Source organism: Embiotoca jacksoni, unplaced genomic scaffold (genome assembly GCF_022577435.1).
Source record: "Embiotoca jacksoni isolate LCO1_2020_lvr unplaced genomic scaffold, fEmbJac1.0.p SCAF_33, whole genome shotgun sequence".
In the NCBI taxonomy this organism is placed as follows: domain Eukaryota; kingdom Metazoa; phylum Chordata; class Actinopteri; family Embiotocidae; genus Embiotoca; species Embiotoca jacksoni.
In genome coordinates this window covers 1,434,534-1,461,597 of record NW_027185385.1, presented here as the reverse complement: position 1 = coordinate 1,461,597, position 27,064 = coordinate 1,434,534, and the positions used below count along the sequence as shown (strand labels likewise).

The 27,064-nt window shown below is 41.2% G+C and overlaps 1 protein-coding gene across 17 annotated transcripts in view; it reads right to left on the bottom strand.

The window, feature by feature from the left end:
- Positions 1-3,110: 3,110 nt before the first annotated feature.
- The window catches only part of dlg2 (discs, large homolog 2 (Drosophila)), a 287,216-nt gene continuing 263,262 nt past the window's right edge, over positions 3,111-27,064 (bottom strand). For 13 of the 17 annotated variants that reach the window (XM_069165097.1, XM_069165099.1, XM_069165092.1 and 10 more), the window contains 10 exons: positions 18,267-18,381; positions 17,443-17,619; positions 15,683-15,758; positions 14,302-14,398; positions 12,415-12,465; positions 11,496-11,597; positions 7,803-7,975; positions 7,576-7,685; positions 6,278-6,369; positions 3,111-5,960 (listed from right to left, as the gene is read on the bottom strand). In XM_069165097.1, the coding sequence (XP_069021198.1) occupies positions 5,854-5,960; positions 6,278-6,369; positions 7,576-7,685; positions 7,803-7,975; positions 11,496-11,597; positions 12,415-12,465; positions 14,302-14,398; positions 15,683-15,758; positions 17,443-17,619; positions 18,267-18,381 (1,100 nt within the window). In that variant the 3' untranslated portion in view covers positions 3,111-5,853. Of the gene's footprint in view, positions 5,961-6,277; positions 6,370-7,575; positions 7,686-7,802; positions 7,976-11,495; positions 11,598-12,414; positions 12,466-13,750; positions 13,797-14,301; positions 14,399-15,682; positions 15,759-17,442; positions 17,620-18,266; positions 18,382-27,064 lie in introns of those variants that run through there. The other 4 variants (XM_069165095.1, XM_069165107.1, XM_069165108.1 and 1 more) reach the window with 2 other exon arrangements.

The following is a 27,064-nucleotide window of genomic DNA, read 5'->3' as shown; positions in this document are numbered from 1 at the left end:
AGCTGCAGGATCACTGCTCGACCTGTTCACGGAGCTTTATGTGGTGATTCAGTTTAAAGTTAATACGTTTTAACTAATGGTTTCATTAGTACTAAATGAAGCATAACAAAATATTTAAAAAGTCCCTTTGACTGACATACAACAGGCTGTATGAGTTCTGCAGAGGATCAACATGCAGGTGCACCTTTAACGGATTATCAACATCAGTAACGGATTTGTTACCAAATCCGGATTACCAAATGTTGTTTTACCCACACCACATTAGCTATTAAATTCCAGTTTGCCCTCTTACCAATTATTACAGTGAGACAATCCAAACAGTCCACAAATTTAAATTAAATATTTATATTATAAGGAAGCAGGAAATCTTGCATCCTGCATCATAATTGGCCAGATGAAATGTATTATTTGTCTCCAGTGTGAAGATGCATCGTTTGAAAAATCAGCTTCTTCATCTCTACTCCTTTCTGCAGACAGAAACATCATATATGTCATAATCGTATACGTCATAAATGTGGAATTACTCCTATTAAAATTGCAGAAGGATGAGATGAGATGGAGGAGAAGTTGTCCGGAGTCATCAGAGATGCGTCCCGGTCCCTGTTCTGTTCGCTCTCTACAGAATTCATGGCTTCATTTCGACAACTCAGGGTCATGTTGGTGGGAAGAGGTTGGATTCTGGAAGGAGATGACACAGAGAGGACAAATCAGGACGAAGCGGTGATGACACTCTGAGCTGAGAGGCATTTTCAGGACTCAGTTGCAGGCTTTAGGAACACTAATCCAACCTAAAGTTCAAATATTGATATGTCTGATGAAATCTAATCATGCAAAAAGCATTAACAATCTCCCCTTTGTTAACATTACATTTAATTGTCGTAGTAAATATGAACATCACTGCACCAGGCTGTGGAGGCGGAGCAGATGAGTAATGTCTTGTAGGAGATCTATTCCCGGCCCAGCAGTCAGAGATTAACCATTGGTTTGGGATAATTACGTCAGATCCCTTTAATCCCAAACAATTTAGTGGCGCTCCCTCTACAAGTTCTTCTATAGATGACATGATGACATTCACTGGTCCAGTGACGGCGTCTTTAGTCGAACATGAAGAAATATGTTTTTTATTGAAATGTGGAAACAAGTCAGGAGTTTTAATTAAAATCTCTCATTTGTTAATTCAAAAATCTGCTTTAATGTCTAAGTCTGTGCATTTAACCCTAGTTCAAATAATCACAATATAACTTACACCTGTTCATCCAATATGTGCTGGAAGTTGAAGTAGCATTATTAAAAAGAAAATGTAGTTTTTCTTCTATTTATAACTAGCTCGTTGTCGACCTCTAGTGGTCATATGAAGTACTTCCACCTCCCACCTGAAGGTCACTATTTCTGCCACTTGCCACTTTTTTCGCTCTCAAAACAGCACCAAATCATATATTCCACAAGATGGCGCTGTTCGGATGACTGATAGTTTGCTGATTTGGTAATGTGATTGCATGACCAGATCTCTGCAGATCTGTCAGCTGCACATTCACACTGTGACTGAGTGGACTCTATGTGCACTGTGTCATAGAGGGGCGGGCACGTGGTCAGCATCAGTACTCAGACAGGCTGTGGCGTTCAAACCATGACTGAAGGGGACTAAAGGGCCCCGTGAAATCCAAAAAACGTTCTCCACACCACTGCACCACCACGAGTAGGCCAGATTGGTGACTCAACCAGTCCTCTCTCCTCTGACCGCTCTCATCAACAAGATGTTACCTTCCACAAACCTGTCCCTCACTGCTCGGTTTATGTTTTTCACTTTTCTCTAGAATAAACTCCAGAAACATTTGGAGTTAAACGTCACAGCTTTTTCAGAAAAGATCAAACAGCCTGTCTGACACCATCAGGACGATCCTGCAGCCGGCCCGGCTCTGTTTGGGTAAAGGTGGGGTACGTACAGACCCATCACAGGGGCCACACTGAAAGACAGACATTCATACGCACATTGACACCTACGGAAAGTTTACCAATGAACTTCGCATGTCTTTGGGAGGAGCAGAGAAAAACGACACAGGCACTCGGTCCAAACCGACCAGCAGGTTGGACCCCAGAACCTTCTGACCTGCTGATCACTGCACCGCCAAGCCGGAGCGAACACGACAGCAAAATCTGTTCACCTCTCAAAACCGGCAAACAAAAAATGACTTTTTTAAAATCTTGATTGAGAATGATCTCTGGTTACATTTACTAATAATTTCATAATTTGTTCAGAAATCTCTGTCAGCTGTTTATTTATCTTATTATTTATCTATTTATTGTTGTTGTTTGTCACCATCCTGCCTCGTACTCAGTTTTTGTCTGAAATCTCTCACTGTTTATCTGATTGAGTGATTCCAGTGGGTTGAACTTTAACATCCACGTATACAACGACAGTCTCAGCACCGGATTTAATTCATTATTACACTCAAGTAGCTTTTTCTCCAGATGTTAATAAACCCACTCACTCTTATAAACACACCTCTGATGTAGAAAATGTCCTCAAAATCCTCTTCTGTCTGACTGTTTCTAATAATATTCCAATTTACAGAGATGGACTACAGAACATGTGAGGAAAAATAAATGTAAACAAATTTAAGGAAGAGATTCCATTATTATTTACTTCAATGCTGTTACAATTAAGGTCATCTACTTTTAGACCCCATCCCAACTGGACTGCTCAAGGAGGCTGTACCCTTAATTAACACTTCCATTTTACATCAAATTAATCAATCTTTATTAACGGGCTTCTCACTGCAGGCTTTTATGGTTCTGTTATTAAGTGTGTAGACTATACTATACTATACTATACTATACTATACTATACTATACTATACTATAGACCTCTATCCAACCTCCCTTTCATATATATATATATATATATATATATATATATATATATATATATATATATATATATATATATATATATAAAAATATAATTATATATTTATTTATTTATTATCATGCCAACAATGTATACACAAAAGGAAAGTCCTTTACAACGGTTCACTACTGAAACTGCTAAAGAGGAACATGCTAGAACTTATTGCTAACATGCTAAAACATATAGCAGCGTGGACACGGCCTCTTACAACAGTGTTTTTATTGGGGTTTAAAATAGACAAAGGTCTGATTGAAAGATTCAAATCTGCAGACTGATCACGTCTTTAAACACAGGAAGTGCCTCGATGCTTCAGTTGTGATGAATATTGCGCATCCACAGGGAAATAGGAGACTGTTGCAACATGCATACATCTTTACAGTTCCACACACAAAACCCCACTGGCCTGTAAAACATCCTGTGTCACAATGTCCACAATGATCCTGGCCGGGTTTCTATTTGAATGCTTCACTCATTTTTAAAGATAAAATTACATAATACAAAATATATCTTCAGCCTTTAACTGTTTCAGTACGAGGCGTCGACACTCAGTTCCTCCGGTGTAATCGAGCCGTCTGTCACTGAAGTGCAGCTGTGAAGGAGAATCAAATAAAACGTTCTGTTGTCAAAGGAAACGCTCTCATCTCTGATATACAGTAAACCTTCTCTGTTAAGGCAAGTGGTGAGCAATATGCTGTGGAAAGTTTGCAAGAGGAACGATGGCAGATGTCTTAAAACATGTTGCAAAAACAAAAGGAAACACGGATGTTGGTCTACACGTGTCCGTCCGTATCCATCAGCAACACAACTCAACCTATTTATCACAAAGGACAGGAGACCGATCTGAGCATACAAACATCTTCAAAATACACTCATCTTAGAAACGGTGGTGCGTTTAAGTGCTTCCTATCAGTTGACTACAGGCACAGCAGTGGTCCACACATCGAGGTCTTCTCGTCTTTCAGAGCTGTCGTCATACAATGCCTGTTTCTTGCAGGGAACGATGAATAAGTGCACTTCTGAAATGTCTCATTGACTGGAAACATACCTGCATGTTAACGTCTCTACTATATTTACTGGATGACACGCTGGGTGGAACATGCCGTCTGAACCAAACAGTATCTATGACTCACAACTCTCCATTTAACGGTGCAGCAGGTGAACACAACAGGAGACTCGCAGGTGCATTAATCATTCCAACTGCTAGATTAATTTTGATCCTTTTATTTTGAACAAAGCGAGGTACTATAGTGTGTGTTCTTTCACACGAGGCGAGCCAGTGAGTAAACTCTGTGTAGTGGAGACGTACTGTAGCGAGCTGGGTTCGTTAATCATCTGCTCATCCACAAACTGATGTTAACAAACTGAGATACACTTGTCTGCAAGGTGGTTTTAAACGTGTGGTTCGGTCAGGATTCCTCCATCATATGAAACGTCAGTCGTGATTTGATCTATTAATCCAGAAGCAGATCGTCCGTCTGAGGGTCAGAAGTCCACAACGAAGATTTTAAGTTCATTGTTATTTCCCCAAAAAATGAAAGGAGAAGCTTCACAGATGCCTTAAAACCACATGAACATGAAGAGACTCCGTCCTGACGCGTTGTACAGCAGAGACACTCCTCAGGCCATCTAAACCGTATCTAAACTAAGAGGAAGCTTCAACTGGCAAACTTCAGCGGATATCTTTAAAGTTTTGAGTCTTTTTACAACAAAGTTCCCTCTTTGTGTTGTTCTCCTTCCACTGCAGCACAACAGGAAAACACACCAATAATTTGGTATATGAATCAGAGAGCAGTCTGCATCAGACTCTGTGATCATTATTATTATAATTATAACTTTATTCTGCCTGAGGAGAAGAAGAAGTTTGAATCTTTATCCTCGTCAGAGTAAAACTGGAAAACTCACCCTTTTAGTAGTGAATTAATAACTCAACAGAGCTGCTGAAAAATAGTAATATCAGATATTTTTGAACCAGGTTCTCACTGTTCATTTAGCAGATAAAAAGTATTGGTCCTTTGCTTTTATTCCTGCTCCTCTCTGTCTTGGTTATAGTCTCAAAAGATGAATGTAATGACAACTTGGTCCTCCTTCTCTTCTCCAACTTCCAATGTGTCTGTCACCTTCCCATCCATCATAACTCAGCCACAACACACTACATCACTCACATTAAATACACTCTGTAAATGACCCTTTAATCAAAGTTATATTTTCAATAATAAATAACTCTGTGCTTCTGCGCCCTGTAGCAATTTAAGTAGCAAAATACACTGTTACATTTCTGTTGCAAACAGCAGCTGTCTCCCTTTTACGTTTCATTGTCGATGCAACAGATGGATGAGTAACTTTTATATCATTTTTTTTTTTAAAACATGAAAATCTTACAGTGAATAAAACATTTTTCCTCACAGATGCTCAAGTGTGACGTCAGAGAAATAAATACAGTCATTTAAGGAAGATGTGACGGTGGAAACAAACAGAGCAGAGCAGTGTTCGGGGTGCACAAAAGAAAAGCAGACAGTGATTATTAGTTGGTTGCAGTGTGAAGGAGTGTGAGGCTGTCGTCCTGTAAACACCTCCTCCAGCCTCCTGCTTCAGACTCCACACTTTACTCATGTGGACACACACACTCCACATTTATTCAGGATTCAGTACATTTCGTGTCCTTTTTGTTTAAATAAAAAAAAATAATAATAAATCAACAAATATACAAACGGTTCATGATTGAAGACCTAAAATGTCCTAACACTTTATGGTTTACATTCAGGAACATTCATGTTGAGTGAAAAAAACAAAGCAACAACCAAACAAAAGAAAAAAATAAAATATAATAAAAAAAACATATTCACAAGAAGTATTTATGAAGACTATTCATCACCACACAGTTATCATATGTTACAACTTATTACTAGTTCCTAGCAGTCCGGAGTCCCCTCCAGGGTGCAGAGTTATTATAGTCTCTCCTTCGAGGGGATCCAGATATAGGGTCCTGAATGTTCCTCTATGACCTGTTTGCAGTGGTTATAAATGTCCTCTAAGGTATCTCCTTGAACCAGAGCTGCAAAGCAAAGGGAAACAATGAGTGGATTGTATGTTTGGAACAAGAACATCAAGTTTAGATACAGTCACACGTGCAGAGAGCCTCACAGCTGCTCAGCATTTAAAGCTTGAATAAGAAAAGAGAATTAAATATCCTTGAAGTGGACTCGTTGAACTGAAGTTAAAGAAGTCTTAACAGAAGCTTTTGTTCTCGGATCAGTTGGAAGGAGAGCTTTGATATCAGACGTGTTGTTCACACACATCATGTTTGATCTGTTTGACAGTGAGCTCAATATATTGTCTCTTTTTACATCGGTGCTTTTATTAACATCATACCTGTGAAGAATTCTCCAAACTCCTGCTCCAGCTTCATAGCCCTATCGAACGTCTTCCTGGCTTGATCCTCGGTCAGTCTCTTATTCATGTCCCTGCGCAGAGGGACAGGACACAGGACATCACACACATGTTTTCTGACAAGCCAAAACCATATACATGTCTTTCAATTTTTCACACAAGTCGTTATGGTGTTATTAGATAAATTCCCTCCTTCTGATCAGTGTAATTCCATCATTAATGTGATATTAGGCATCGGAGACAAGTATGTTTTAGGGCATGCCTGGTTTGATTGACAGGCCTGACGTGCAGTTAGGTTTTTGATATAGGTGGGCGGGGCTCCCAGTCAGATCCACCCCTTGATCCTCCCCAGCTCGTCCAAATACGGTCACTTCTGGCTCCAAAAAAACAAGATGGCAACGGAGGCTTCAAAAGAGGAGGAAGAGACAGCTGACCTCGACGGAGCGATCGGAGCATCGAGGAGCACAACAGCAGATGGAGGACACGTGAAAAGTTTCTCCAACTGACTGAGCGGCTCTCCTCCACAACCAGATTTATATTTTTGTCAGTGAACACAAACCAATAGATGCAGAAAAAAACTAAATGAATGCATCTGCAATCTCAAATTTACAGAAATGCAAAAAAAAGGGAACTGTTAACGGCTTATTTAGTGCTTTTTATTCATTCAAAATGTAAATAAATCCTGGCAAGAAACAAGCTGCCGCCACCAGTCTGTCTCTGTCTTGGCTTGGACTGAGCCGGAAACGGAAATAATTCAGACTTTTTCAAATGTCTTCAGTATTAAAGTCATTCAGTGTTTTTTTTAAGGTGCTGGTAACATTCCTCAGACATTTTGCTCCAATTTGATTTACAATCCCGCAGCTGCTGCAGATTTCTTTTTTGCAGCATCTTTCGTTTCACCTCCTCCCTACTGGACTGAGATCTGGAGACGGTGGAGGCCGTTAGAGGACAATGAACTGAGATTATAAACGCTGTGTTCTCCTTCTGACAGTAACCGTTAGAAGATGGATACTCTGCGGTAACAAAGTCACTTAAATACTCTTTATTCCATGTTTGATCTTTTCTGACACATGATTGGTTTATTAGATATTTGCTCCAGTGAGCAGGTGAACAGGCGTCCCTAATAAAGTGGCCAGTGTAACACTACAGTGTTACATGCCTCTAAATGATGAAGGAAGGACCTCATTCCTTCAGCTGAATAACATGTATAGAGAACATCTCATGGAAAACTGAAGAACTGTTGTACAGAAGGGTTTTTAATAAAAGACATGAATACTCACATTAATGAATCGATAGACTTTGGTTTGATGAAGATAGCGATGGGGTAGAGTTGTGCTACTTGAAGTCGTTTGATGGCGTTTCCAGACACGTCCAGGATGCAGTGCTTACCCTGCGTCGAGAAGAGATAAATCAAACTGAGTCACAATGTGATTGAAGGTTTTTAAATAAAAAAATAAATCATAAATTTGTTCTGATTTGATTTGAACGTGCCGGTGGAGCGTCTCACCCTCTCTGCCACATATTTCACGGACTGGACACTCGTTCCATACAGATTGTCGTTGTACTGTCCCGCCTCGATGAACTTGTGCTCCTGGATGTCCTTCTCCATCTGCTCTCTGGACATCACGAAGTGGTAGTCCCGCCCGTCCACCTCGTAGTCTCTCCTCGGTCGAGTGGTGTCTGAGGTGAGGGGAGAAGAAGCTCCTGGTCACTAACACGCCACAAAAAGACCGGTGCACACTTCTACATTTCTATTTTTCATTCTCACAGAATTACACATATCTCCGCGCTGATATCAGGTTTTAATTAGCACAAACATGACCGTGGTGGAGATGAGTCGGAGCTTCTGTCACACTCCACTCATCGTGTTGAACTCTCCCAACTGTGAGACTCATTTACCTTTAAAGATATCAAATGACACGTTTAAATGCTTCTTATTCTCCACTTATGTAAAGCGAAATGTTTTCAGAGTTTTGTAAAACGAGGAGTTCCACATTAAATATAGTTAGAATCAAACAAGCTGGATGTCACTTCGAAGCAAATTTCACTGGATATCTTTAAAGTTGTCTCATCGTCGATGCTCCTACAGAGGTAAGAAATGCACTTCTTCTCTGATTTAGATCAACATATTTTGTATAACGCAGTCACAGTCCATCACTGAATCGACAGAGACTTCCAGAGGTATGAAAGGAGGAGCAGGACGAATCACCAGGAGACTCAGGCGCTAAATAAAAGGGTGAAAGAAGATCTGGTCAGTTACTCACCTTGGGACCCTGAACTGTTAGCAGCTGTTCATGGTTTAAAGGGTAAATCAAAATAAAAGAGATGAGTAAATCAAAACATGCAAAATAAAAACAGCTTTGACTGATTAGGAACACAACACACCATGCAGAGAGGAGTGAGTGGGTGGTGTGTAAGTACGGGGTCACACAAACACACAAACATACACCACAAGAAGATAGGAAGTGGAAGCACAACTATAACACTGTAACACTGTAACACTACGATGACACCACTGTAACACTGTAACACTACGATGACACCACTGTAACACTACGATGACATGACTGTAACACTACGATGACACCACTGTAACACTACGATGACACCACTGTAACACTACGATGACACCACTGTAACACTACGATGACACCACTGTAACACTGTAACACTACGATGACACCACTGTAACACTACGATGACATGACTGTAACACTACGATGACACCACTGTAACACCACAATGACACGACTGTAACACTGTAACACTACGATGACACGACTGTAACACTACGACGACACGACTGTAACACTGCAACACTACGATGACACAACTGTAACACTGTAACACCACGATGACACAACTGTAACACTGTAACACTACGATGACATGACTGTAACACTGTAACACTATGACGACACGACTGTAACACTGTAACGCTACGACGACACGACTGTAACACTGCAACACTACGATGACACGACTGTAACACTGTAACACCACGATGACACAACTGTAACACTGTAACACTACGATGACATGACTGTAACACTGCAACACTATGATGACACGACTGTAACACTAACACCACGATGACACAACTGTAACACTGTAACACTACGATGACATGACTGTAACACTACGATGACACCACTGTAACACCACAATGACATGACTGTAACACTGTAACACCACAATGACACGACTGTAACACTGTAACACTACGATGACACGACTGTAACACTGTAACGCTACGACGACACGACTGCAACAGTGCAACACTACGATGACACGACTGTAACACTGTAACACTACGATGACACAACTGTAACACTGCAACACTACGATGACACGACTGTAACACTAACACCACGATGACACGACTGTAACACTACGATGACACCATTGTAACACTGTAACACCACGATGACACGACTGTAACACTGTAACACTACGATGACACAACTGTAACACTGCAACACTACGATGACACGACTGTAACACTACGATGACATGACTGTAACACTGTAAAACTACGACGACACGACTGTAACACTGTAACGCTACGACGACACGACCGTAACACTGCAACACTACGATGACACGACTGTAACACTGTAACACCACGATGACACAACTGTAACACTGTAACACTACGATGACATGACTGTAACACTGCAACACTACGATGACACGACTGTAACACTGTAACACTACGATGACACAACTGTAACACTGTAACACTACGATGACACAACTGTAACACTGTAACACTATGATGACACAACTGTAACACTAACACCACGATGACACGACTGTAACACTGCAACACTACGATGACACGACTGTAACACTGTAACACTACGATGACATGACTGTAACACTGTAACACCATGATGACACGACTGTAACACTACGATGACACCACTGTAACACCACAATGACACGACTGTAACACTGTAACACTACGATGACACGACTGTAACACTACGACGACACGACTGTAACACTGCAACACTACGATGACACAACTGTAACACTGTAACACCACGATGACACAACTGTAACACTGTAACACTACGATGACATGACTGTAACACTGTAACACTATGACGACACGACTGTAACACTGTAACACCACGATGACACAACTGTAACACTGCAACACTACGATGACACGACTGTAACACTAACACCACGATGACACGACTGTAGCATTACGATGACACCATTGTAACACTATAACACCACGATGACACCACTGTAACACTACGATGACATGACTGTAACACTGCAACACTACGATGACACAACTGTAACACTGTAACACCACGATGACACAACTGTAACACTGTAACACTACGATGACACAACTGTAACACTGCAACACTACGATGACACGACTGTAACACTAACACCACGATGACACGACTGTAGCATTACGATGACACCATTGTAACACTATAACACCACGATGACACCACTGTAACACTACGATGACACCACTGTAACACTACGATGACGCGACTGTAACACTACGATGACACCACTGTAACACTGTAACACTACGATGACACCACTGTAACACTATGATGGCACCACTGTAACACTGCGATGGCACCACTGTAACACTACGATGACACCACTGTAACACTGTAACACTACGATGACATCACTGTAACACTGTAACACTACAATGACGCGACTGCAACACTACGATGACACCACTGTAAAGGAAATGAAACTGGAGACCGACTGTGATGACTTCTGGTGCCGCCACGCCTTCCGTTGGGTTTACTGAGGAAAGTTTGAGGTTTGAGCTCTTTGTTTTTGCTCTGACCTTAACAAGTTTCAGATATTACAATGTGTGCTGTAGTGCAGTTTTTTTTTCATTTGTTTTTATTCAGGTATTTTAAATCTTCCACCCACTTAACTGGGAAATGCAGCACCTGAGACAAACAGTGGTGGGAGGAGTGGATGATATGATGAAACTTAAACCACAGTGGATGTGATTATACTAATAACCAATAAATTACCAGGTAAGCATATCAATATTCACCATTTTATCTCACTGTCAGCATCATATCTACTATAACTATGATGTAATACTACCTGTTATCTCACATCCTGTCTTTTGGTTCCACTGTTCTTCATGAACAACGGGACATAAACTCCTGCTCTGTTTACATGAACTACTTACGTGGCACACAGGATCCAAACTTGTCAGGATACTCTGATATCAGGTCATCGTTGATCCTGTCCTTCATCGGTCCGAGGATGATGACGGGTCTGGCATAAGTAACTGGAATGAAAAACACAGACTGAGTTCATTTCATGAAGATTTGTTGAAAAGGAAGTTGTGATTTGGAGGTTATTTTTTATGTGGAGCTCTAGTTCTGACTTCCTGTGCAGTGCATGTGCAAGATGCATATCTGTATCTTTATATGAAAGAAACATGAATAACACATATGGATAAGAAGAATTGCACAATAGTGAAGTACAGCTCAGCTGATGGAGGAATATTTTCATCTTCAGTATGCAGAGACATATGAACAGACCTATTTAAAACCCCACAGACAGGTATGGTGGATGTTCTACATATTTAATCCCACTTACATAAATAATTAAAACTAGATATTATAATGCAACCTTCTGATTCAGTTAATCCTACAGAAAATGAAGCTGACTCCTGTCTATTGAATTGGATGTAAATCAGTCAGTTGGAGCACGTCATGGCGCAGCAGCCGATCTCATAATGTATAAAAGATACTCAGGGTAACTACAAATTAATTGCCATTAAACTAATTAATTTATTTATTCACACCACAATGAATAGATCTGCACTTTGTGCTGTTATAAAAATAAGGTCCAGATTGTGATATGTGCACTTTTAAAGTTCACAAAATAAAAAGTAACGATGCATTAATAGTTAAAAAAGGATCATTTGTTGTTTGCTATCGAGGTTTATTTGACTTTTTATGATCCTGGAATGAAAACTGTCTCATCACAGACTGCATGAAGCTCAGAACAGCTGGAGCTTTGTTAACGTTCCTCAGTCACAGTGATGTGTTGTGTGGATGACATGTTGATGACACATTTATTGGGAAATGATGACCTACTTTCTTGGCGCATCACAGGCTCGTATGAGAGAATGACGTCCTCTTGACTCCCTGACGGGATACACAGTGAAAACATTGGAAAATGTCTCTGCTCTTTTTGACGCATCATAATTTCTACTGAAAGACGAATACTCTCTGCTAACGTCAAAATGCACGTATACAAATTCCAAAATGAAGAATCATGGTAAACTTTCACATTTCCAACTGAACTGAATAATTAGCATAATTAACATTTAAAAACGAAAAAAAAATCAAAGATATCATTTCAGGTTTTGTTTGACAAGTGTGATGTTTTATTTCAGTTAAATGCCTTTAATTTAGATTCAATGATAAATGCTGATAACAGGTTTAAAAAAAAAAAAAAACTTCATAAAACCTTTTGCTGATCTATATCAAGTTAAAGGAGACACATTAATGTGAGGTAAACTGATGTCTGTAGTATTTAATCTGCAAAAGGAAATCCTGGATTAACTGGTTTGTGAGGCTCCTGATTTCAAAGGAACTTTTCACTCGGAAGGTACAACATACATCTACTGTACATCCCAAAGAACTGAAACCTTCAATCCAACAGCAAACGACGCGACAGCATAACTTTCAAACAAGCACACATCACCGTGTCATGCTTCAAGAATCGTTTTTCAAACCAACATGCTAACAAGCAAAGACAAAAACATTTGAGATATTTGTGCCGGCACCATGCAAACATGCACTAAACATATAATCCACATCTACAGAGAGCAGTGAGGGCTGGAGGAAGTCTGTCCTTCCCAGTGTAAAAACCCTGCTGAATCTGACAGACCAGGATGCGAGTGTGACACTGAGCCTCAGCTTTAACCAGCAGCAGGAAGATGAGCTCGACCAATAATGAATAAAAAAAAAAGGCTCTGAAAATAGAAAAGAAAACGCAGCTAATCAGAATTTAATCAATTGAAATAATAATAAAACAAAACATCTCATCCCCTCCTGACTTCATTTAAATTAACTTCAAAAGATCAAATCAAAACATATCATGATAATTAGATATGAAATGCTGTTTTGTAAGACTTTGTCACCTCTTGTGATTCATAAGAAGAAACTATGAATCTGAATATTTTACCATAAAACAAACAGAAACCTTCATGCAGTGCAGAGTTTAATGAACCTGCTTATGAGGTTAACTGCAAACAAGAAGCAACTGCAACATGCAGCAACGCAGGCAGGGCGGGAGACGTGACACAGAGGTCATCAGTGTGTGTGTGTGTGTGTGTGTGTGTGTGTGTGTGTGTGTGTGTGTGTGTGTGTGTGTGGGAGGGGCGTAGTTAAACAGAGGTGAGGAATCATTCCTGGACCAACTTACTGAAGGTCTTTGTCCCATACCCATCATCACCTATCCCCAGGATGTCCTAGCGGCCGTCCGGAGAGAGCCAACAGAGGAGAGAGAGAGAGAGGGAGGGAGGAGGACAGCCGCAGTGTGAGGCAGTGAGAGGAGGGAGGAGTCAGATCTGTCCCTGTCCAGACACTCAGCAGCCAGCAGGGGGAGCCAAATACAACACGACAACACTCGAAAAGATCTCTGAGGGGAAACTGAGTCCTGTGACATCACACTGAAATGAAGAGCAGTGATTTGGCTTCGCTCCTGCTGACTGATCAACATCTGAGGCAGGAAGTCCCCAACAGACAAAGAAAGAAGACAAAGACGACAGGAAATGATCATGAGGGGGAGCGGAGAGGCCTCCGCGGAGCCGCTACACCTGAGACGCACCTGTGACGCCCCTACCGGCTCTGTGTGTGTGTGTGTGTGTGTGTGTGTGTGTGTGTGTGTGTGTGTGTGTGTGTGTGTGTGTGTGTGTGAGACCTGTGCTGACGCTGCAGAGAAGAACACGTGTGTCTGTCTGTGAGCTTACTTACGGTCCGAATCACTGCCATCCTGCTCACCATCTTTGTTCTTGTAGAACGGGAACTTTCGTGTAAAGATGAAATTCTTTTTACGTTTGTCAGTGAATGACTGTGAAGGGAGAGAGAGCATGGGGCAAACAGGTACATCTGTCATGTTCATGCAGACAAAACAACCGCATGCACACGGTGGGACGTCAAGAGGTTCTCCAACGATCGTCCAGGTTAGCAGGCGGCGTCAGTGGGATCAGTTTTCACTCTGCAGGTCCGGTTCAGGCCTGTGGTTATAGTTTAGAGTCACATGCTATCTCAGATTTTGTTATTGGAGTTTCTTTTTGACTCTTTTTGAAAGCAGGAAGTTTAAAATCATTCAGTCATAAAAATTTATTTTTACAGATATATAATGAGTACAGAAGTCTGTTTATTTTATTCTTTGAATAGGTCGTAAAAAAGCTTGATAAATCTGTACATAGTCTGAAGGATTTAAACGAGTGTGTTTATCTCGTTCAGGGAGAATCACACTGCAGGTTGTAAGACCTCTTGACGTGCCACAGTTGCATCAAAGCCATTTAAAGTAAAAGCGGAGTGAGAGAAGACGTACTGAGGTCATGCTGAGAGGTGACAGGATAATGAAAACATGAGGTTCAGTCGTAGAGAAGACTGTCAGAAGCACAAATAAAACACATGCAGTGACGGAAAGTAGAGATGGAGCTGGAGAGGACGAGTTTACTGCTGCTCCATCATCTGAAGAGGAAACGCTGCTGTGTGACATTACACTGCATGAGGTGAGTCATGCTGCTGCCTTCATGTTTAACACTTAAAAATATAGTTTATAAATTAAATGTGCTTCTTCTGTGGTTTTAGCCTAAACGTTGGTAGAATATTCTTTCATTAGTTGTATAAATAAATGAGCTTTGTGAATGCTGAAGTCGCACAATTTAGTGGAAGGAAGAACGAGCACAACTCTTTCATTTGACTTATTGGACTATTTATTTATTTGATTTATTACCTGCTGTGAAGCAGAGTGAATTCATGTTATAAAGAGGAAGTCATTGAATCAGATGACGTGGAGAAGTGGCTCACAGCGGTGGTGACATCACCACGGTGACGTCACCGTGGTGATGTCTTTGATAGGAGTGTAAATGAAGGAACCCACACGTGATGAAAGTATTCTTTCAAACGAATTAAAATCTGTCCATCCGACTACATAATGAATGAACTTCTAACGACCTGACGATGAAAGCGATGACAGTCACGTTTGGTTGAACAGCACAGTGCCTCTGAAGATTTATTCATGAACTTTTCTTGCACACAGGAAGTGATATCTGCACTCCACAATGAACCATCCAACCATGTGATGATAAACTGACACTTCAGCTCTGATAAAGACACTCACCCCTTTCGAATCAAACGAGGCCGGCTTGGCGTTGAACTTCACCGTCTTTAGACGCGCCCGCTCCTTCCTCTCCACCCTGGTGAACACCACGGAGAGGAAATGAAATCACTCACTCTGACAATACGCTGGAATAAAGAGAGGTTTAGATCCTGAGGGGTGACGACAGAGAACTCTCTTCCCAAACACATCCGACCTGTCCATATTCAAATCTGTCCTTTTCAGAGCTGCTTTTAATGTGATATTCATGCTGTTTTTACTCCTATTAGCTGCTATTATTGTGCAACTAATGTTGCGTGATTTGTACTTTTATTATGTTGTTTTTGATCATTTTAATCTAGAAAGCATCTTTGAGTATCCTAAAAAAAAGTGCTATATAAATAAAATGTATTGTTATTAAAAACATTTCCTTGAGTTTCTTGAAGTCTCTGCTCTCTTCAGTCGTCACTGCTGTCAGAAAGATGTCTAGAATATGGATTCATCGTGTGTTAACACATCTGAGCAAGACAAGTGGGCTGATATGAATCAGTGGATATTTAGTGAAGGCTTCTTATTCTTAGAAATCCACTTCTGGAATTGGATTTTATAATTCACAGAGAAACTTATATACTACAGACAACTACAAGACTTTGTTACCTATTTTCCCAGCAAAGCTGCACCACTGGATGCATGAAGCTCTCCTGTTGTACTTCTTTTGCTTTCATAGATTCATGTATTTTGATCTTTAACACACATTCCCTCTGTCTCAGTCTTGAGCATACAGCTAAAAATCTGAATTCAGGAAAGTCATAATATCATATTTTATTGAACGCTATTTTTTCCTCATCCAGTATAAATCTTATTCACCATCAAATAATCTCAGTCACTGAGTTTGTTTCAAACTGGTCTTCATTTGTCTTTGTGAGGTTTTCAGTCTGTTTTTCACCTCAAGAAAAAGGTTTATGAAGTGCAGCCCGCACTGGTGATACACTTCAAGCATCTTAATCATGAAAAAAAAGCCACGTGGACCTTTTATAAACTTTATACTTTTCATGTGTTATTGTAAATAGTTTGATCTGTTCTTTTTTATATATATGACATTTTTCACCACACTACTAAAATGTCTCCAAATGGTATTTTCTTTGGAAACACCTGGACGCACCCTCAGAAAAACATGTAAAACTTTATGTTTCTGTATTATTGTTATCATATTTGTATCTGGACTATGTCAGATTTCATACTCTTGTGTTGTCCAGCTGATACCTCGTAGCTTCAGTCATTTACAGACACCCAACAAAAACATTCAGGCTCGAAATAAAGACCCTTCAACTTTAGTGTGTTCAGACTTGTATAAGCCAGTGCCAGTGACTCCTACAGTGACTCTGACTGTTGGGAATAAAAGTTACGAGTGTTTCCTTTCAAAAGACCAAACTCATGCTTCTACTATGAATGGTTCAAGAACAGCTTTCATTTAACTTTGTGTCTGCCTCGACCAGACGTTTCATGTAAATCTGACTGGAAGTATGAAAGGTTAACTATCTACTGATCTATTTTGTTCATTTGTATTTTAATAAGCAGCTTGTATAAAATGTCTTGTCTTAATAAATCATTTGTTGTTTGAAGGTTTTCAGGTCTTTGGAGATGTTGTTTCAGTAGATTTCTGTATTAGTGATCAGGTCGTTTGTAAAGTTTTTGCAGTGTCATCACCTCCTGAATCTTCCTCTCTCAGGAACAGACAGCAGATATTATTTTCTCAAACAAACAAACATCCCTCCGCCGCTCACCGTCTCTTGCTGGGGATGACGCCCATCTCCTCGCTGTCTCCGTGGAGGGTGACCCGACGCGCCTGCCACCACTCATCGTCGGAGGCGTTGATGACGTGGAGGATGTCTCCGTACCTGAAGCTCAGCCCCTGGCTGGGGAGGCCGCTGTCCTTCGACTTCTCGTAGTCAAACAGGGCTCTGTTCAGAGGACGATAACAAGATCCTCAGTTTATTATCTCGGTTTCTTCACTGTCGCTCCTCCATGTGAGGTGATTTCTAATTCCACACAGAGAAACAGGAAGCTCCACCAGGTCAGAGGGACTGCAGGTCCGCGGGGGTTCTACGATTAGAAATGTTCTTCAGTTTCACACATCTCAAACCGAGGCTGTACCATATCTGGTCGTTACGTCCTTCAACACCGCACCGACAACACAACGAAATAATGAATATCAGCTACACATTCCTAATAATAATAACAACTGAGAGGTCAAAGGTCATCATGCTGCACGTGAATAAAATGATTTGAAGAGTTTTCCTTCATCGTGTTTCTGTGATGTGTTCATATTTCAAATATAATATAAAATGTGATTAATAAATCAGCACTAATTTCAATGTGTTAACAAATCTTTACAATAATGATGTCTGCAGCCTGAAACATAAAGAAACCTGAGTAGCACCACTTCTGTCAGTCATCTGTAGGAAAAGTAAACAACACAGCTTTTTAAAAAACACCATTCATATCAGTTTCTTTGTGGAGCCTGAAATAAATCAGTGCAGACATGATGGAAACAGTTGGAGGCATGAAATGAATTTAGTGTCCAAAAGTCGGGTGAAATCAGACCGACCTCACGTAGAGCGATCTCTTCTGATTGGTCCGCAGCGATCCTGACCCGGAGCTCATGCTGTGGTTCATCATCTGCTCCCGCAGGTCGTGGATTTTGGCCTCAAAACGCCCGTACTCTGCAAGACAAGATGAGACTGGATCAGGACTGACAGTCGGGTCTGAATTCAGACTCTGGTACCCGCAGGGAAAGACGAGCTTGACATAATGACGCCTTTAAAACGGGTTTAAAAGATTCTCCTGTTAGCTGGAAAAGGGTTTAAATACATTCTAGATTATTCTCACAAAGGTCAAACCAAGGAGGTGCTTCAGGGAACTTTGTACTCAAAATATGGTGTTTTATACTGTATATATATTATTATTATTATTTATATATATATTTATAGCAGAATGAGCTTTAAACTGTGTTGTGGATGCACATTGCCATTATGTAAAAGTCCCTCCAATCAATCACAAACATTTATGCAAATCATTCTTGGCAATATTTGCAAAAGCTTGCAATTTTACATTTTCCCACCATTTCTCTGCAGTAAAGGAACATGATGGTAGTTCTGCTGAAAAACACAGCACAGAGAAAACCTTTCAAAATAAAACTTTACCAACAAAAGTAACTCCTCATTCACACTCTCCTCTCATCATGAAACGCACCATGTGATGCTGGACTGGACGACAGCAGAACCACAAGGGACAGGGTTGATGGGAACCGTGGTCTCACGACAGGTATTACCAATCAGCACTTCTCTCTGTCAGTCTCAGACAGTAGGTGTTCGTGAATACAGTTTGCGTTCAACTCATTTTATTTGAAAGGCATTTAAAGCCTCTTAAAGAAGATACAGACTTCTATGTGGCCCTTACTGTCACAGATTTTTAAAGCTACAGCACTTTAATGAGTCAGGAAAGTTTTTATAACTTTCAATTCATGGTTCTTTGAAGTTACAGTGCAGAAATTGTACATATAAACCTGCTTAAACCTCAGAGGGAGTGTGTGTAGTATCTAACATTCCTGCACCGGCTGGACGGGTGGACGGACGGATGGGCGGACGGATGGGCGGACGGGTGGACGGACGGGTGGATGGGTGGACGGATGGACGGGTGGATGGGTGGACGGATGGAGCACGCTCAGTGGAGACCTACAGTTCAGCCCGATGTGGACTTCAATGAGGATGATATAATTCAATCCAGCTCTTCCACACTTTCTCAATGATATTGTGAAACGAGTCATTAAACGACGGTTGTGACCCCTTACAGAAATGTTTTCCACATGTGATCATATGTAAGACACATGTTTACCAAATGTTGCAACACATGATAACATGAGGAAAACATGTGAAAAGGTTTTCACATGGGACACCATGAAAATGTTCCAAAACCACATGCTTCATGTGTATTCACAAAAAGTCGTGTTTTTCCTGAACGGGACGCCTCCTACCATTTATCTACAATTTATTCACTGTTTTACAGCCCGAGATGGAAGCAGGTGTCAACAGGGCTGTAATTCCTCTCACTGGCAGAAGGGGGAGACAAAAGTTCCATATTGCAGGTTTAAGCTCAGAGAATTAAAAACAGATGAGAACTATTTGTTTTATGCGGGAGGCTTATTATTATAGGATGTGATGACATATGACTCTTTATTTTTTGGTTAGAAGGTTGAAAAAAATTATTTCCTGGACTTGAAAAAACCCAACAATAAAAAAAAAAAGAAACTTGTGGAGAAACTTTTGGGAACTGCTGTTCTTAACGGATGACATGATTTGCAGCTAACTTTTCACTAACTGTCTGTAGCTGTTCTATGAACACATCATCTAACCCACGGACTTTAATTTGATTTGATAATTTGCAGCCTTGCAAGTTGCTGCTATACATCAAATGTGCTGTATAATAACAGCTCCACACATTAAGTAACTGATATAATCCAGCTCCACGGTGCTCCACGGTCCTCAGAGGTCACATCGTCACACTGAGCTCATATAAACCTACACAACTCTTCTGTTGCTTCCAGATTTCCAGTCTGTGACATCAGAAATGAATCGCTCTTCTTGCAAACTAAATGTGGACGTCAGGATGTGAAAACCCATCAATCCTCTGATGAGTGTGCTTCTCCTGACAGCGCGGTTACTATGACGATGGAAAAGCTGATAACTCCCGGCATGGCTGGCTGATCTGTCACTTAAAGAGACTCCAGCAGTAAAGAGACGTGACCTGTCATGACACCAGCTAACCGCTGACAGCACAGCCTGCACTCAGAAAATCAGACTACATATACAAATATACTACATATACAAATATACTTCAATATACAAATACATTATGACGATCACTGAAAATATGAGATAGATGGAAATGATATTTCTTTGGTTTTATCAGAGATAAAGCTGCCAAACTCCTTCATGTTCTCTGGTAACTAATGAGCTGCACATCTTCTTATTCTGAAGAAATAACAAAGCTGAGACTTTGGGAGCATGCAGGGACTCCCCTACACAACAATACACAACAATACACAATGATACACAACGGTACACAACAATACACAACAATACACAATGATACACAACGGTACACAACAATACACAACAATACACAATGATACACAACGGTACACAACAATACACAACAATACACAACGGTACACAACTATACACAACAATACACAACGGTACACAACTATACACAACAATACACAATGGTACACAACTATACACAACAATACACAACGGTACACAACTATACACAACAATACACAACTATACACAATGGTACACAACTATACACAACAATACACAACGGTACACAACGGTACACAACTATACACAACAATACACAACTATACACAACAATACACAACTATACACAATGGTACACAACTATACACAACAATACACAACGGTACACAACGGTACACAACTATACACAACAATACACAACAATACACAACAGTACACAACTATACACAACAATACACAACAATACACAACAATACACAACGGTACACAACTATACACAACTATACACAACTATACACAACAATACACAATGGTACACAACTATACACAACAATACACAACAATACACAACTATACACAACAATACACAACAATACACAACGATACACAACGATACACAACGATACACAACTATACACAACTATACACAACTATACACAACTATACACAATGGTACACAACTATACACAACAATACACAACAATACACAACTATACACAATGGTACACAACTATACACAACAATACACAACGGTACACAACGGTACACAACTATACACAACAATACACAACAATACACAACAGTACACAACTATACACAACAATACACAACAATACACAACAATACACAACGGTACACAACTATACACAACTATACACAACAATACACAACTATACACAACTATACACAACAATACACAACAATACACAACTATACACAACTATACACAACAATACACAACAATACACAACTATACACAACAATACACAACTATACACAACTATACACAACAATACACAACTATACACAACTATACACAACAATACACAACTATACACAACAATACACAACTATACACAACAATACACAACAGTACACAACTGTACACAACAATACACAACTATACACAACAATACACAACTATACACAACAATACACAACTATACACAACAATACACAACTATACACAACAATACACAACAATCTCCCATCATGGTTTTCTTTAAACTGATCTTCCTCTTCTGAAATAGTTCTCATACCTGTCTGCATGTTCTCTGTGACGTCCCACTGCTGGTGTCTCTGTCTACACTGTCCTCCCCCTGAGGACTATTCTCTCTATTCTCTACATACAGTCCAACTCTGACTGCAGCACTACCTGGACAAAAGAAAACACCTCTCTCTCCCCCTCTCCCTCTCTCCCTCCTCTTTCTCCCTCTCTCTCTCCCCCTCCCTCTCTCTCTCTCTCTCCCTCTCTCTCTTCCCCTCTCTCTCTTTCTCCCTCTTTCTCTCCCCCTCTCTCTCTCTTGTTCCAGTCTTTTGTTAAAAATGATTGAATATCAGAAGATTTCCTCACACTGTTGTTTGTTGTCTGGTAACAACTGATCACCATCCACCCTTCATGTGGGTAATTACCAGAGATGTTTTTTATAAGTCAATGTTGATCTCTGCATCAATAAAAATATCACAGAAAATAACTCCCAAATAAAACAGTGAACAGCTGAAAGACATTATTGACTATATATAATAATAACCTGATAATAACCTCCTCAGAACACAGCATTAATATAGAGAGCAGGGCTGGACTGGCCATCTGTTGTACCGGAGATTTTCCCGGAGGTCCGACACAAGTTTTTTTTTAAATTTATTTTTTTTTTTTTGCCTGACCGGTCCATAAACAGTTGATTGACCCACTGTTATCACATATCAAAAGAATATCAGTGACAAAATGAATAATACCAAATCCAAGGAGAGGGACCAAAAAAGACATTCAGGCAGATGCTGCCAAGTGTGCAAAAATGCCTGACATGTTTGCCGCAGGACCTTTTTTCAGGACCTGAGGCCGGTGATGGTGCCGGCCAGGCGGGCACAGTGAGGAGAAGGAGAAGGAGAGATGAAGCCGAGAGAGGAGGAGCTGAGCAGAAGGTTTGCTGATTGGCCGAGAGCTGGGTGAGCAGTTCAAACTGTGAATGGAGCTGAACGTGTGCACCGTGCTCTGCATTTTAGGATAAAAGTTCAGTTGAGGTGTTGAGAGGACATTGGCACGTTGCAGCTGCATGAGTCTCTGCATGAACATCACTGCACCACCAACCACCACCATAAACTCTGAGATCTCTCAGCAGTTCTTAATACCAGTTTATAATCAAGTGAATCCAAACTTACTGAAATGTTATTGTCATAGCTAAATCTAAAGGGGATGTCACTGTTGCACATTTTATGTAAAATAAATCACCAAAATTATGGAGAAACCATTATTTTCATTTCTTGACTGTGAGGCCAGTAAAACTGTGATCTGCTGAGCCAGTAGGGAAATGTGTTGGACACGCTGCCAATCACCTGATCAATCATTTATCGAGTCTACTGTCTCTCTCTTCCTCACACACAGTAGATGCTATCGCTGTTTTTAGGATTCATTTTGTAACGGCACTATTTAAGGGTATTTATAATGTTTCCTCTCTTTAATCTTCCTTGATTCCCTCTGACACCACATCTTTAATGTTTTTACACATTCAGGGAAGCATGCAGATCAGCGGCGTGCGATCAGCTGTGGTGGGCCAGTGCAGATAGTCTTATTCTCAGTCTAGCCATGAGAGGAAGCACATGATTTTAAAAACATTAACGGAGGGGAAAAGGAGAGGACGGAGTTTGAAGGGTGACGAGCTGGGAGCAGGAATGGAAGGAAAAGTGAGGATGGTGTGCAGTGGAGGTGGAGAGAGGTGAGGATCAGGTGAGCTGCAGAGGGTGAAACGCTCGGTGAGGACTGGACAGACATCACATTCACTCAGTGACTTAGCTGAGCCCTGCTGAATGCTACTGCAGCTCAGAGCAACCACAGGTGCCAGCGGCACAAACCTGGTGCAGGAGAGGGGACCCGGCCCGGAGAGCAAAGAGCAAGTTCTGATGGGCAAGAAGACAAAGCAGTCGTTAGTCCTAGAGGGGTTCGGTCAGCTGGAAGACGTCGCCTCAGAGGAGACCAATGAGACGCGAACATTCGGTGAAACTGATTTCTGATTCATCCCGACTAGAAAGATTCTGGACTGCAGAGCACGTCAGATCGAACTGGTCGGAGAGGTCTGGTACTGATCTCTGCTCCACTACTGGAGAGTCTCCTGTGAAACGGAGCAAAGTCAACCTGATCTTCTTAAAAACAGGTCAAAATCCATCGAACACAGAGACACCAAGGACCTGATTTACTAAGATCTCTAATAAAGGGTATTTTTCATTCCAAAAGTTCACATTTATTTTGCACCAGTTTTGCAGGTGATTTACTGAGAGTAACTCCATCACTGATATTGGGTGCAAACAGCTCTATTTAAATGAGGTTTTTGTGTGTTTTTAAGTGATTCCAGTCATGAAAAAACAGAACAACTGCAGAAGGAAAAGGAAATCGGATCACATTGAATTTAAGAAATATAAATATAACAAGAACAAAAAGCTATATAGAAGATTATCAGCAAAAAAGTCAATGTGGGGAAAAAAAAACAAAACACATTCAGGAGCTGGTACAGCGACGCATTCAGGACCTGTCCAGTCCCGTTATTCAGTGAGCTGTCCCAGGTCCTGAATGCGTCGCTGTCCAAAGTCCTGAATGCATCGCTGTCCCAGGTCCTGAATGTGTCACTGTCCAAAGTCCTGAATGCGTCGCTGTCCCAGGTCCTGAATGCGTCGCTGTCCAAAGTCCTGAATGCCTCGCTGTCCAAAGTCCTGAATGCGTTGCTGTCCCAGGGCCTGAATGGGTCGCTGTCAGAGGGCCTGAATGCGTCGCTGTCCCAGGTCCTGAATGCGTTGCTGTCCCAGGTCCTGAATGCGTTGCTGTCCCAGGGCCTGAATGCGTCGCTGTCCAAAGTCCTGAATGCATCGCTGTCCAAAGTCCTGAATGCATTGCTGTCCAAGGGCCTGAATGCGTTGCTGTCTCAGGGCCTGAATGGGTCGCTGTCCAAAGTCCTGAATGCGTTGCTGTCCCAGGTCCTGAATGCGTCGCTGTCCAAAGTCCTGAATGCGTTGCTGTCCCAGGGCAGGACCTGGGACAACGACGCATTCAATATTCCGGCAGAGATACGCTGGAACGACCCAGAGGCAGGAAAATGCTGAGTCGTGAGAAGTCCTGTCATTGCTGGTATTTCGTGGCTCCTCCTTGTTGTTGGCTGTCAATCATCTTTCAGTTCATTCAATAACTGTAAGATTTCATCTCTGGACAGACGAACTGTCTGAATCATTTCTGCCTCTGACATCAGAAATGTTTAACGGGTGTAAAACCTCGTTCTCTACGTATTCTGTGGTTTCCTGCGTCTCCTTCACAATAAGAGCAGCCGTGTCTCCTTCACAATAAGAGCAGCCGTCTCTCCTGATGTTCATCTGATTAATACCTTCAGTCGTACTAAAATACACAACAATCACTTCTCCTGTTTCTACTTCCAGATTCATTATACTTATACCACTTCAAATATCATTACAGATAATAAATGTATCAATTTGCAATATTTTTTTTTTTTTGATTTTATTCACTTTATTAATCCCCGAGGGGAAATGTCTTCACTACAGCAGGGGGGCTCTCAGGGGGGAGCTGCTGCAGCAGGCTGCCACTAGCGCGGCGCCAGGTAACCTGACCTGAGGTGCATGTTTTTGGATGATGGGAGGAAGCCGGAGAACCCGGAGAGAACCCACGCAAGCACGGGGAGAACATGCAAACTCTGCACAGAAAGGCCCAGGAGTTTGCATGTTCTCCCTGTGCAATATTTAACATGTTCAAGTAGAAACACCCAATATTACAGATGTATTCAGGAAAACACACAAAATGAACACTGAGTGTTAAACTGCACATTTGAAAGACGCAGTCCTCGCTGCACGTCGTCAGTAGATCAGCTGGAGATGTTTTGCGGCTGATGTGAAGTTTAAATGTGATTTTTGTACCGTGATTTAGACCTTTAGTACATCAGAATCTAAGAGAAGCCTCTTCAGACAGATGTTACCAGCTGTTCTAACTCAGATCAGATGGATGTTCATCCATAGACTTTCACTGAACAGATAAAGCTTTCTTGAACGTCCTGCTTCAGATGGACAGAACAGTGGACACTTCAGAGACAAACGTCAGCACCGGGGTCCGGACAGTTTGTGTGTTTGGCATCTCAGAGACGCGGTCACGTGAGTCACCGCTGCTGCTGGTGATGTTCACGAGAGGAGGCAGGTCACCGGTCCGAGCTGTCCGATCCACTGCATGTTAACGGCTGACAGAACATCTTCTGTAGGTTTTAATCAGCATGAACATGCCGGCACGGTTTATTAAAAGGAAACAAAGAAAGCAGTTTGAAACAAACTGAACGTCGTTGAATCAGATCGGAGATGATTCAGGAAACGCTTTTCAGGAACTTTGTGTCACAAACTATAAACTATTCAAGACGTCCTGTCCTTGGGCTTTGGTGGAGGACAGGGAAGTTTCAGAAAAGATGCTATTTAATGAACAGCACCTGGACTATTAGAAGAGAGTACAGGAGAAAGCTCATATAAAGATGTTTTGACTCACTTGTCAGCTCCACAAATGTCTCAATAAAAAACTGATTCCTATTAAACCAGTGGAGGTTTAAGCATGTATCAGATGTCAGACAGTAAACGACGTATCGCTGCACTGAAATCACTTTGTGCACAACTGAGGTTCATTTTTCTACATGTGAAGTCTGACAGCAGTTCAGTTTAACTATCAAGAATCCATTCAGCATGAATGTTCACACTCAAATCCTTCGTGTCTCACTGAAGGGACAAGAGAAACACGAAATAAAAAACTGAGCTCGTAACTTTTCCATTTTCATCCCTGACTGACATCTTTCCTGCTCTGAGTTGAATCCCATCTGAACCCCACAGACAGGATTTCTAGAAAGTGTTGACAGTTGGAGGAGGTGGGACTGCCACAGCAGGAGGTGGGGCTGCAGAGACGGGCTCTTATTCATGAGTTGATTTCAGAGTCTCATATTTGATGTCTTGTCAAGTATTTTATTTGCAGTCTTGATCTCTGGAAGAAGATCTTTTCTCTCTGCAGCTCTGAGGAGAACAGGCTGTTTTGTGTCTGTGTCTTCGTGGCACATTGATTTCA